General features: G+C 31.6%; 1 protein-coding gene across 12 annotated transcripts in view; it reads right to left on the reverse strand.

Moving 5' to 3' along the window:
* PHC3 (polyhomeotic homolog 3) overlaps nucleotides 1–13,804 on the reverse strand; it is an 80,814-nt gene that overhangs the window by 32,533 nt on the left and 34,477 nt on the right. For 9 of the 12 annotated variants that reach the window (XR_897099.2, XR_002777679.1, XR_897096.2 and 6 more), the window contains exons 8-12: nucleotides 11,778–12,649; nucleotides 11,439–11,486; nucleotides 7,376–7,529; nucleotides 4,499–4,749; nucleotides 812–971 (exon numbers count right to left, since the gene is read on the reverse strand). Coding sequence is in view for 4 of the 12 variants with exons in the window: in XM_023524655.1 (XP_023380423.1) it covers nucleotides 812–971; nucleotides 4,499–4,749; nucleotides 7,376–7,529; nucleotides 11,439–11,486; nucleotides 11,778–12,649 (1,485 nt within the window). In the remaining 8 variants the exon portion in view is untranslated. The remainder of the gene's footprint in view (nucleotides 1–811; nucleotides 972–4,498; nucleotides 4,750–7,375; nucleotides 7,530–11,438; nucleotides 11,487–11,777; nucleotides 12,650–13,804) is intronic. The other 3 variants (XR_897102.2, XR_897103.2, XM_011380225.2) reach the window with 1 other exon arrangement.

Below are 13,804 nucleotides of genomic sequence, written 5' to 3' on the forward strand. Positions count from 1 at the left end.
TAAATCTTCCTTTTCCCTTAATTTGTCTGGCATGTTGTCCTATTACATCACACTTCGCCTTGTCTTCCATCAATTCATTCTTTCCTCTTCCCACTGTTACAAGTACATGCCAAATCTCCGCATTCATCCTACAGACAACAAATAGTTTTTCCAAAATCATTCCTATTCATGTCACCTGCCTAAAAATCTTCAGTAACCATCTCTTGACAACATGATCAAAGCCATGATCAGAATCAATAAAAGATAAAATATATCATTTTTGCATTTATTTGTATTTGTTTTCCTGCAGTCATTTTGTACACCACTGACTTTTATGGAATATTCACTATTAGAATAAAGTCTATAAAAAGAGGATTCCTTGACATTAAGGAGATTTAGTGGTATTTTTCTCTTTGAACAAATTTAATCACCTCTTTATTGAAGAGTACATCCTTAATACAATTGTAATATCTACCTGATAGCAAACATCAGAATATGGAAAGTCTAAAACCAAACAACCCATGGAACCTCTAAATTTTTAAGCAAACTCATTAAAATAGTCATATTTTTAAGTCTGCTTAGAAAGACAGAAAAATTGTTTCAATCCTAAATTTTTAAATTATTTTTATATATAATGGAATCTTTTCCTGCCTACACTCTTTCAAAAGTCAAACTGACAGTATGCAAATTAATACCAATCTTGCTATTTTGATTTTTTGGCCATTAAGAGTCTGGTTAGATTTCCCATTATTTTAGTCAAATAATGCATTATATGAGAATAAAAGTGAATATTTCCAAGTGAAAAATCTGCGAGGAATAAAAATCCACAAACCTTCAGCAATCATGTCTTCCATCTCTGTGTCAGATGAATTATCTGCATGCTTTGTATTATTCTGTAGCTCTGGCTGAACACACACAGAATTTATCACCTGATTATCCAAAAGAGGCCTTTTTTTCACAGGCTGTTCTATTAGCAAAGATGAACGACTCACCTTCAAAAGAAAAAGAATAAAATCAAATAATCTTTTAAGACTTTCAGAAATAAGTTGGTTTTAAAAAACCTCTTGAAAAGAATGGTATGTGATAATTTACTTGTTCAACTGATCAGATCCATTCATTAAGCATTTTACTCCTTGAGAAAAGGTTAGGCAATCTGGACATAGACACTTTATATTTCAGATCATCAGCAATATGGATACTTCAAAATCTCCGTCTAATGGAACCTAGCATCCTAGTTTAAGCAAGCAGTTAAGAAAAGTCTTTAAAAATCAGTTATAAATTTTGATTGCCCAGTATCCTTAATTTTTTTTCTGCAATGACTTTTTTAAGATTTATTTTTCATGTACATAGCTTTTTATTTGTAGGGTTATCTCCTCAGAATAGATCATTATTATGTATATTTTAAAGATAAGGGCAAAAAATGAATAGAGGACATGAACAGACATTTCTCTAAAGATATACAGATGGCCAACAAACGTAAGAAAAGAGTCTCAACATCATCAATCATCAGGGAAGTGTAAATCAAAACCACAATGAGATACCACCTCATACCAGTCAGAATGGTTATTATCAATAAGTCAACAGTAACATGTATTGGTGAGGATGTAAAGAGAAGGGAACCCTTGTGCACTGTTGGTGGAACTGTAAATTGGTACAGCCACAATGGAAAAAGAGTATGGAGGTTCCTCAAAAAACTACAACTAGAACCACCATACCACTCAGCAATTCCACTTCTGGGTATTATACAAAGAAATCCAAAACTCTAATTTGAAAAGATATATGCACACCTATGTTCAATGCAGTATTACTTAAAATAGCCAAGATATGGAAGCAAAAGGTTATCTATCAATAAATGAATGGATAAAGAAAATGTGGTATATATAAACAATGAAATATTACTCAGCTATAAAAAATAATTAAATCTTGCCCTTTGCAATGACATGGATAGACCTAGAGGGTATTATGTTAAGTGAAATAAATCAGAGAAAGATCATGACTTCACTTATATGTGTAATCTAAAATAAAAAAAAAAAAACACCAAAATAAAACAAACAAAGAAAAAACAGACTCACAAACAGAAATCAAACTGATGGCTGTCAGAAGGTGGGGGGAGGTGGATGGGTGAAAAAGGTGAACAGGAATATAGTCAATAATATTGGGATAACTTTGCAGAGTGACAAATGATTGCTAGACTTAGTGTGGTGATCATACAAGTAAGGGTACATAAATGTCAAATCACGATATTATACACCTGAAACTAATATAATATTGTATACCAACTACAACTAAATATAAATAAATAAATAGGAACTAATATTCAAAATGTTTAGGTGATTTCTTTATAAAAACTGAAAGACTTGAACTCATGTCTCCTGATTCCTAGTTCAGCAACCAAATCCACTGTAATCACAAAAAGAAATGGAAAAATCTGCAAACATCAACATTAAAATCAACAACAAAAAAATTCACTTATGTTCAGTATACTTGGTTAAGTCATAAGTAATAGTTATTTTAGAAATGTTTTCAGCAAAAACAATCCAGACCAAAAATATTTACTGATTCACTAGTGAACCCCCAGTTAATCTGAAAAAAATAGAACCTCTAATTCTATTTAAGAATTCTGGTTAAGTCTCCAGTATCTGCCACATGTGGTGAACAATAACTTACTGGAAATTGCTACATTTAACCTGAGAGAATAATCATCCATAAACTTCTAAATTTTGTTCAGTTAGTATATTTAATATGCCTCAGGTAAAATTTATAAGTTACTGCTGAAAAAAAACTGTAAAGTTAAGTGCTGCTAAAGGGATAGACTTCTGGTATGTGAATAAATTTAAATAATCTTTTCAGAAAATAATTAAGTACGATATAGTGAATCTTAAGAATACATATGTAATGTGATTCAATACTTGCATTTCTAGGAATTTATACTAAAGAAATTATTAAAAATGTGGACAATTTATGTACAAAGATATTCTTTTCAGGATTACTTGAATAGTGAAAAAGTGGAAACCTAAATGTCCAACAATAATGAAGAATTATGTAAATTATGTTTGTGCATAAAGTGAAACATAGTTATTCAAAATGTTTCCAAAGTACTATTAATCATGAGAAAATAAATGCTCAAGATATACTAAGTGAAAGCAGAACTATATAAAATAATAATCTTGATCATATGAAAACATATAAATATATACATCGTGGTTATTAATGGAGATTTTTCTGTACATTTCCCAAATTTTCCATTAAAAAAAAAAAAAACGTATTACTTTTATAATCTAAAAAAAACCCAAAACTGTAATTGTCACTAGTAATAACTGATAATAATAGCTCTGGCTATTAAGTGCCCGGTACTACATAGAACAATTTATGCATATTTAATCCTTATAACAATCCTAAGAGCAAAGTATTAATCTCCATTTGCTAGTTGAGCAAAATGAAGATCAAAAAGACTAAGTGACTTGATAAATTCAGAGCCAGGATCCAAACACTGAGGACTAGGGAGAAAAGACTTCCTCCACTCAGTAAATCAGGATTCTTATAGGGGATCCAAGTTTAATATACACATAGTAAACTGAAGATATAAGCAACCAACTATCACAATGCAATATCTTCACTACCCATAAATCTGAAAAGTCAGACAATTCAAAGGACTTCAAAATAAAATATTTTGTAGGGTGAGTGGGTGGTAAAGGAGATCAAAGATCAAATACATACTAGCTGAAGGAAACTGGACTTTGGGTGGAAAACACACAATAGAATATACAGATGTCAAATTATGATGTACACCTGAAAATTACATAATTGTATATAATTAACCAATATTACCCCAATAAACTTAATAAAAAAAATAACTATTTTGTTTTCTTTGATTTTGGCCACTTGTCTTTATTTTCTAAGGAAAAATGTTTTATCTCCAGATATTAGCATATAAATTATACAGCTACTCTCAAATTATAAGACTTTTTAGTGATAGATAAGGTACCTTCATTTTGAGGTGAACATTTTAAAGCATTTAAAAGTCTGACTGAAGGCTGAGATTTAAGAATAATGAAAAAATCTACTATTTGATAATTATAAACCATCAACTGGGTAACACAGAAGTATTAGATCACTGGAAAGTTATTATTTTCTGTACTCAAGTTAAAGTTTCCAAAGTATCACATTATACAAGAAATACCATTTAAAGAAAAATACACCTAGGTGTCATTTCAGTCCCCTAAGAAGAAAAAATAGAAAAGTTTATTTCATTGGAGTAAACTTCCAACTACCTTTCTATAAAAATTATAAAACTGATATCCTTATAGCATGAAAACTTTCTCCTTAGTTTATCTAAATAGCTAGCATAAAATTCCAGAAATATATTAGGAACACATAAAGGTGACATAAATTCTAGATAAAAGAATGACAACTTTTTTGAAATAAAACTATAAGCTTCTTATTAGAGAGCAATAATAGACTAAATTTTAAATAATGCTACATGAATAATTTTAAAAATATAAATTTGCTTGTTACTTACAGGAAATGGCTCCAATCCTTCCTGAATCACAAAACCTTCAATAACATGGGTCAAGATCTGTGGTTTAACAATGGCCTGTGGAGGTCTGTTTTCTATATTGGGAATACTACTGGGCATAGATGTACTATTACTTCTTGTGGTAGCAGCTGGAAGTAAGAGTGGAGGAGCAGGAACAGAAACATGTGAAGGATCTGAAGGAGATTTAATTACTGAAGCACTGACTGATGCCACAGCAGGTAATTCCACTTGCTCTGAAAAAAAAAACATCAATTTTTTAATCTTTAGCATTCTGTTCAGGCAGACTTGAAAGAAAATTCAAGAATAATCATTAACAACAACAATAGTTAATTTCCGGTGCTTTAAAAAACCATTCTAAAAACTTTTTATTTATGACTGCATTTAAGCTGCACAATGACTTTATGAGATAAAAACTACTATTATCCTCACTTTACAGAAGAAGAAATAACTTGCTCAGTTGTCATTTCAACCATGGTTAGAACAGTCTCATAAGACATGAATATGTTCTAGAATGTCAGTTTAGAAATAATTATTGAAATTGTTGCGTTAAAAGAATTTTTAAGCTACACGGGTATTAAATTTCTTATGTTCTTGTTTATATATTCCAAATGGCGGGGAGAGGAGTGATACTTTGCAAATATGCTTAGATAAAAAAAGATCATGAAATCCAAAGAATAAATAGAGATTTCAATGAACTACACAGGTCGCATCACCTGTATTTCAAGCAGTAAGGCTAATCCAAATCCATGTACGAATGTTCTTTGAGGTCTTTTTTACAACTCTTCAATGGTACTATGTATGTCAGGGAGAACACTGCAGTACCAGGCAATTGCAAAATGTTGAGCTAAATCACTGTGATACCTCCTCCTCAAACTCTTGAGGACCACAATAAGATAAGACCCGGCAGCCTGTGATGCAGACTTTACCTATCCATTCAATAGCACCAAACCTTTAAGTGGAAATACAGAACTAGCTGATAGCTGAGAATATCAATGAGTACAGATATCTGAGAAAAATTTTAAAAGAGCAGAGATTTATGAAAACTGAATCCTAGATGGAAATAGTCCCTCAATTTTTGCACATTAGTTTATCTCATGATTTGATGAGTTATTCTAAATATCAACCTTCCTGTTTTTCCCACTTAAATACAACAGGAGAGTAACAAGTATGAAGTTACAGGAAGACTCAAGTCTACATTGTACTTAGACAGTTTAGCCAGATGGATATGCTTGACAGGATATCGGACTATACCCTGAGAGGAAAAAAATGTGAAGACATTCTTGTGTTTCGGTATTTCAAAAATGTTTAAATTTCCTTTGAGTACCATTAGTAACGCTCATTGGGTATTTAAAGTCATAACGCAAGGTTAGTATCCAATTACTGTAATCTGCTATTTGTCTTTAAATCAAAATTCCAGAAAATCTGCAACAACATAAATTCATTTCTAGTGTACAGAAACTACAAAGATTTCATACTATGGATTTTTTTAAATCTCTTTTGAAGTATTACTTTGAATAAGCAAAGGCAAAAACTTGTCTTAAACATTTTATATAATTTTATTGACTAAATATTTTCTATTTTTCAGGAGGGGAAAAAAATTGGAAGAAAATTGATTTCTCCCCTTCTATGCTTTCCAGAGATTCACAATGGTAGTAAGGGAATAAAAGCTGAAGAGAACCGAAGGGTTAGTGATGTGGCATACTGAAGAAAAGAGGGCAAGTGTTGCTTTGGTAGCAAAGTCACTGTCACACTACAATTTGTTTCCATGCCTGTTACAGTGGTTCTTCTTACCTGGAATGATCACAAGGGGCAAGAGATATTAAAAAAAACAGAATATTTACAACAAAGCCTGAACTAACATTATTATTAGCAGGAGCAGGGGTCTATAAACTTTCTATAAAAGACAATATCATCTCTGCAACTACACATCTTTGCTGCAGTAGTAAAAAAAGCAGCCATAGGTAATATTTGAACAAATGAACATGGATGTGTTGTGAAAAACTTTATTAAAGAACAATGATATTTCTACTTTATATAATTTTCACATGACATGTTACTTTTTTCCAACCATTTAAAAAATTTAAAACCATCCACAGCTCATGGGCCATACTAAAACTGGCAGCAGAAAAGATTTAAAGTGTGAGCTACTTTATCACCTAAATGAATTATTGACAGGAAAAAAAAACAAAAACCTAACACAGAATGTATCCTTTTTTAGGACCCCGACACTGGGCGATAGGTCATACTGATGTTTTAGTAAAATATCTAGGATTCGGTCACTTTGATATTGTAAGGAGGAGCATATAAAAGATTTACTTGAACTAAAAAGTAGCACTGAAGTACTGAATGTGAATTTGAATGCTTTACGCTCAAGAATTTTTTAATCCATGTCTCCACTAAGAATTAATGAGGTTTAATTTAAGTACTGTCTGGGAAAGAACACTCTGAAAAGCATTTACTCAGTCTGGATCGCAAGCAATTATTAAGACTGTCAGATATGACTTAGAACGCTCTGTGATTTTGGAAAGTATAACTGAAATCTTTTGATAGAATGTTGATTTATTCCAATTTGTAAGCTAGAAATAGCTTGACACATGAATCTGAATGGGCATATAAAACACATCTGTACAAACCACTAAAAATTAGAAGGCTATGATGTTTTTTTCATTTGGGTGGTTCCTCATTAATTGTTCTAATTGTCCCTCATCAAAAAAAAAATCTTGAATTCTAATGTATGCTTTCCTGCAATTAATTACATAACAAATTAGTTTAATACCATCTCTCATGAAAAAAAAAAAAACTTTCTGATTATTAACATTTATCCAATAAAAATTCCCCTCAACTTAGATATTCCCTCACCTAACAAAGGATGTTCGGAAGTCAACTCTTCTCCTCTCCCCACAGTTATAGCTGCTGGAGACAATGTGGGTGGTGGTGGGGTTCTGTCCATCCGGACACATTCGTCTGACTCTTCTGGCATTTCTTCCTCACACACATCTTCTACTTGATAGACCTGCAAATGACAAACCACACCACCTTAAAATGTTTCTAAAAATACATTTAATAAGGTGTTCCTAACTTAATTTTAAAAAAATAAATTCTAAGTGTTTTAAACTTAAAAACAAGGCAAAAAGACTATATGACAGGTTGAAAACAAAACTCTTAAATTCACTCAAATGAAGTTTTCCTAATACTTGATGATATTTTACTAAAAGTAAGTTGCAGATCAGTATCTAGGCTACAACTCACTAAAGCTTTCCAAAAAGGTGAGTCAAGTCAAGCCATACTTTTAATTTTGTGAATTAAAAGAAATATTTTGATTTTATGTACTCTGGGAATTTACTATTGTTTCTGTTAATTTCTAATGATCATAAATCAAAATAGATGCTATTTTTCACAAGCACATTAAGTAAATCTCCAAAATGACACACAACATATCAGGAAATATACCGACTAAAGGAATACATCCCAAGCTCTTTATTATATTTATGTGAATTAAAGATTAAATTATGAAAAGTAATGTCTGAGTACCTACAAAAAAGGTATATAAGCAATTATATCTTTACATCTTTTCTTTAATCTTCTGATCTACTCAAGAATCTAATGATTTTTTATAAGCTAATATCAAGTAAATAGACAATATCTATCCTTGAAATAATCCACACATACACACACACATCTCATCCTAAACCATTTGAGACACTAATTTTAGTTCTTTAATATTTTCCATACTTATAGAAGAAAGTTTTTAAGTCTTTAACTTAATTACCTTGTTATCCAATGGTAAAGATTATACTTAAAAAGAAAACATGGACTCAAAAGCACTCTGAGTAGGAACCTCATAACTAAAAATAACTTATTAATATTTCATTAGATTATCATTATTTAACCATTATTTTTGAAAGAGGACAGTTTACAAAAAAAAAAAAGCCACAAAGCAATTCACCTCCCTTCTTTTTATGTATAAAGATTACTTAAATTTACGAAGGTTGTGAGTTCTTAAGATTACTTACCCAAACTGATTAATGTTTCTAATAAATGTTAAAACAAAAAACCTTTCAACAAACTTTCAAAACACTTTAAGTGATATCTAATATTGTGTATTTTTAATTGAAAAAGTTAGATGATTTGATGTATATGTAATCAAATAGAAAAATGTCAAGATTGCTGAAACTAGCATAAACCATGTTATAAAAAGGACTACTACTTCATCTACAAAGGCATATCCAACAACAGCGAAAATTAAAAAAAAAATATTCCTAACTTTCTAAACCTCTACTAAGAAATCTTTTCTTTTGCTTTTTAAAAAATTTTTAAGTCTCATTGTTACTGATAATTTTATATCAAATATAATATCCAGAACTGTGATCTGGATTAGCTACTAAGTAGACAACATTTTAAAAACTATTTGTTCATAACCCTGCATTGGAACATTGGAAGCCTGTTTCACCAAGAGAGATTTCTTGCTTTATGTCTGGATCTCCAGAAGTGAAAGTAGTTGTTTGTTATTGCACAATGCAACAATGACTGCTAATATCTGTTCATGATAACTCTTTTAAAATGATAACGTCCAATACAGGGAAAGTCATCCAAAAAAACGTCCTGGAGGTTAAAGGGGAAAAAAAGACCTTCTAGTGAGGGGCATCCACTGTAGTACTGATTATTTTAATTTAAGGGAGTGGTGGGAATTCTGATTCAGAGGTAATTAGACAAGTATGGATTGATCAACCAGTTCAATTGTGTAGGTGTAGCATTTTTTTTAGATATTACTTTCCTTCCAAAGATCATTATCTCTTTTAAAAATGCTGAAACTCTCTTTAATATTAATGTTGTCTCAAGTTTTTCAAACACCTACTACAGTACCTTTTAAGGAATCAAAGTCTGATCATGCATAAAATTCTGATTTTTAAAAAATAATGCGAAGCATAACACAAATAGCATATTCTGAAATAATCCATCAAAGAATACTGTAGAATACTTTTCATTCTTTATAGTTAAACCTAACTACACACACTTTCTTCCAAATCTCCCATGTAAAGACAAAATAAGTTAATGAATAAAAGTAGGCAAAAATAGATCTGTCACAGACAGCATCATCAGGTTAAAAAAAAAAACCTAAATTGCAACAACTAAAATATTAAATAAAGCAAAGAAGTAGAGATTTAGCTTACAAGATCATCAGAAAACTGCACATCACAATTTTTGTTTAGCTCATAACTACAACTACTCTAAAACTAGAATGCCTGACAAATCTACCTCAATAAAGTATATGAGTCCCATCTGTCTCCTTTTCTTAAATAAACCATGGAACATTAGTTCTAAATGATCTACTCTCACCAAATCTTATCACACCTAAATGTCAATGAAAAATCTTAGTTTTATAGATATATCTTTTTAAAAAACACAATTGATTTTACTTTGATAATTCACACTTATTTTTCAAATTTTCACATCTCTTAAGTAAATATATCTCTATATTTTAAATATCTGAGAAAACCAGGGAACTATGAAGAAATGTGTAATTCATAAAATGTCATTTGATAAAAAAACAAACAGATTTGATCAAAGGTGATAAAAGAAAAAGATAACAATTTAATAAATAGGCTTTGATATTCAAAGAAAAGTAAAAGAAATATAACATGAAAACACTGATAGCAAGTATGACCCATACCAGTAAGAGAACCTAAAGTTATTTTTATGGAAAAAAAAAACTTCCAAAACTGGGGTGACAAATTTTTTTAAAAAATTTTTAAGAGATGACAGGAAGTAACAAAATAAGACTATAAATATTTTTAGCTTTCATTTAATTATTTTGATATTTCTATTTCAAATATGTTCCTTCAAAGTTTACCCTAACAAAAACAATTAGAAAAACAAGGCATACAGAGAAATTTTATTCTTGTTAAAAACCAATTCACTGAACTAGAAAGTGAGAATATAAATTTAATTTGATTCTTTGAAGGTACTGTACACTTTGAAGCCTGTGTTTTTACAATATCCACTGTAAACTCTTTGAAACTCTATTAAAAGAAAATACAGAGACATGATAATTGAATGACAAACTTATTTCTAGATGCCCATTATTTTTTTTGTCAAGTTCTGTTTTTAATAAAAGTGAATAGGAAGTGGAATTCAATCCTCTTTACGCCTATTAAGGCCAGTCTGAATGACGAGAATAAAGAATTTATAAATCTGCATCCTGAGAACCAAAATGTTTCCCATTAAAGAATAGACTTTGAAACTCCCTTCTTTTCTGGGCTAATGGTTATTAGTCTTTAAGTAATAAAATCTCTTCAGTGAGGTTTGATATAAAACTTCTTTGGGAACTGTTTTCATAAGTTATAAATTAATTATGAATTTAATCATTCTTAAACATTTAGAGACCTTATTTAATTTTTACTGTAAATTGTTTTATAAATTATAAAAGTGCTTTAGAGAATGTTTGAAGAAAAACATTTTTCATTTTAGGCAACATGTACCATTTTTAGAGGTTTATTCTGGTAAATTTCACCACAATCTAAATTTTTCAAAACTTTTACTCCTCCCAATGGATTTTTTTCATCCTCAGTATTCAATTCATCCACTGAGATTCTTTTTAGCTTTTTAAATGAGAGATATTTTAAGTACGTATTTTCCCTGAGAAGAAATTTAAATCATAAGTTGAATAATTCTAAAAGATGCTTTAGAGTTAATGTTTTGGCAAAGTCGGATTCTTTCCTAGAATAAATGTTTTTACAAAATTTTAATTATAAAATATAATTTTACCAAAAATGTACATCATACAAGCATACCTCCACCTTGAAACAAAAGCCCTTAATGGCCCAGGCCTTCAGAATGCATACCACCAAAAAAAGGTTAGCTAGATAAACCATACGTTTAAGAACATACAAGCCAACAGAAGGGATCTATGAAGGATAATCACCTTAAGAGAAAAAACTTTGTGCAGATGACACTGGTTCAAATGCATTCCCTTGGGGAAAAAAAATCAACTCTGTAAAGATAGCAGATGGATTTGTTTAAATAGTAATAAATTAACGAGGGACTTTAATAACCATCACAAATTATCAAGCATGCAACCACACTACAACAAACAGCAAATTTTTTTTCTTTCCATACAACAAGTTTGTCAGACACTGACAGATGGAAATTTCAAGCTTTTTAAATTCATAGGCATGTAGATCTAGCGATATAACACAATGTGGGAGAAAATCGTTTTTACTTTCAATACAGCAAGAAAGTCAAAGAGCTTCCAAGGGCTTACCACTGGTGGATCAACAGGTGCTGGCGGTTGTACTTGTAGGTTTACCGCAACAGTCTGTGGAGGAGGAAGAGTCTGAAATGGCAACTGGACCAAAGCTTCTGCAGCTGGAAGCTCCTCTTCTGACACCAAAGCATTCTGCACCAAAACCTGGCCCTGGGACAGAATTTCAGGCTGCACTTGTAAAGACTGCATAGACTGCAAGGGCAGTGGTGGAATCTGAGCTGGAGGAGATGTTGACATCTGTGGAGGGGTTGCAATTGGGATTGGAGAGGACTGCAGGGTTGAATATTGCTGGTGTGATGCTGGAGACACAATCTGCTGACCTGGGGACACTAAGGCAGACTGCTGAACTGGGCCAATGTGTACAACAGGGGAAGCTGGAAGTGAAAGATGGGATGGAAGATTCAGCTGTGCTGTAGGTTGCACCTGATTAGCAGTGGACTGCTGCAAGTTTGGCCCTGGCTGGAGAGCTGATGACACAAGAGGGTGTGGTTGAATAAGTGCTTGTGGATGAATAATTATAGTAGGAGACTGACTTGGTGAATGAGGTGGTGGAGGAGACACCACTACAGACTGCTGTGCCGACTGTGACTGGCTAGGCGACACTGTTAAAGGAGGGGGATGACTCTGAATTGGTGAACAATGCTGTGACTGGGCATTACTGGGAGCAGGAGGGAGGCCATGGTTTTGGAGTGGTATACAGTGCTGGGATGGGGGTGGATCTTGAGTTGGATTTTGGAGTGTGATTGGCTGAATTTGCTGTTGCTGCTGCTGTAGTATCAGCTGATGATGGGAAACCTTGGGAGGTGGTGAATGAAGAGGAATCTGCTGATGTTTTATTAGAGGATGAGGCTGAATTGGAGGATATGTAGCTGTGAGAGAAAAAAATGACAATTAGTATTTATTTTAAAAATATCATAGAAAATTTTAAATCTAAAGGAGGAAAGTTTTTACATCAGAAGGTTATAAACATCAGAAATCTATTAAAAGTCTTCCAGACAAGAGTGACTTAAAATACGACAAACAACTTTTCCTTAGAAAACTATAAAGATTTCATAAAATAAGTTACACTGTGGTAAGTTCCAAAAGAAAATCACCTAAAACACTTTATGAATCTGAATCTATGCATGATTAATTCTTATTACATTTTATAGGTCCCCAGAATAACTGCATTAATTTTTACTTTTTCAATAATTTAAATTTTATTAAATGTATTGGGGTGACATTGGTTAATAAAGTTATATAGGTTTCAAGTGTATACTTCTATAATACATTAACTGTTAACAAAGTTTATCCACTTGAATTCTTTCTTTGGTGAAGAGAGCAGTATCACTAAACAAGTTTAATATAAAGATAACTTCGAAATCATAAAAATGCAACATTAAAATCTATAGAATAAAGGTCTTATCTTTTCTAATCTGTGTCTAAACATTCTTCCAACTAATTAGTCAATGTAATTACTATAAAGCCTCTCAAATAAGTTTCCAAACTTAGCCAAGATGAAGAGTTGGTATTACCTGACTCACGAAAAAAATGTTTTGCATAAAAAGTTAATTCAGTTAAGCAAAACAGATATGTGAATTCTAGAGCATGGTCAAATAATCGCTATAACTAAGAAATGAAATTTTAGGGGCCCTTCAAAATACAGGAGACCACTAGTTGCTTGCAGAGAGAGTAAAGCAATCAGAAGTCCATATTGTCTAAACAAAGGAGCTTGTTTTACTTCTCTCCCTCAACAAAAACAAACGAAAAAACCTAGAGTAATCTGTAAATGATAGTACCAGATTTCTCCACAGAGGAGCAACTCACAACAGGGATGATATATGTAAGAATTAGCAAAATCAAGTATTTCCATCATTATGCCTCTCCTGCATATCGGTGCGTATGTTTATACACAGAGAGATGCTGGTGAAATCCTCTCTATCTGAATGAGAATGGAAATTGGATTCACTATATATAAATGTACAATCAGTATGTTTTACACCTCAAACTAATATAATATTGTATATTAACTGTAACTGAAAATA

Source organism: Pteropus vampyrus, unplaced genomic scaffold (assembly GCF_000151845.1).
Source record: "Pteropus vampyrus isolate Shadow unplaced genomic scaffold, Pvam_2.0 Scaffold12, whole genome shotgun sequence".
NCBI classification, from domain to species: domain Eukaryota; kingdom Metazoa; phylum Chordata; class Mammalia; order Chiroptera; family Pteropodidae; genus Pteropus; species Pteropus vampyrus.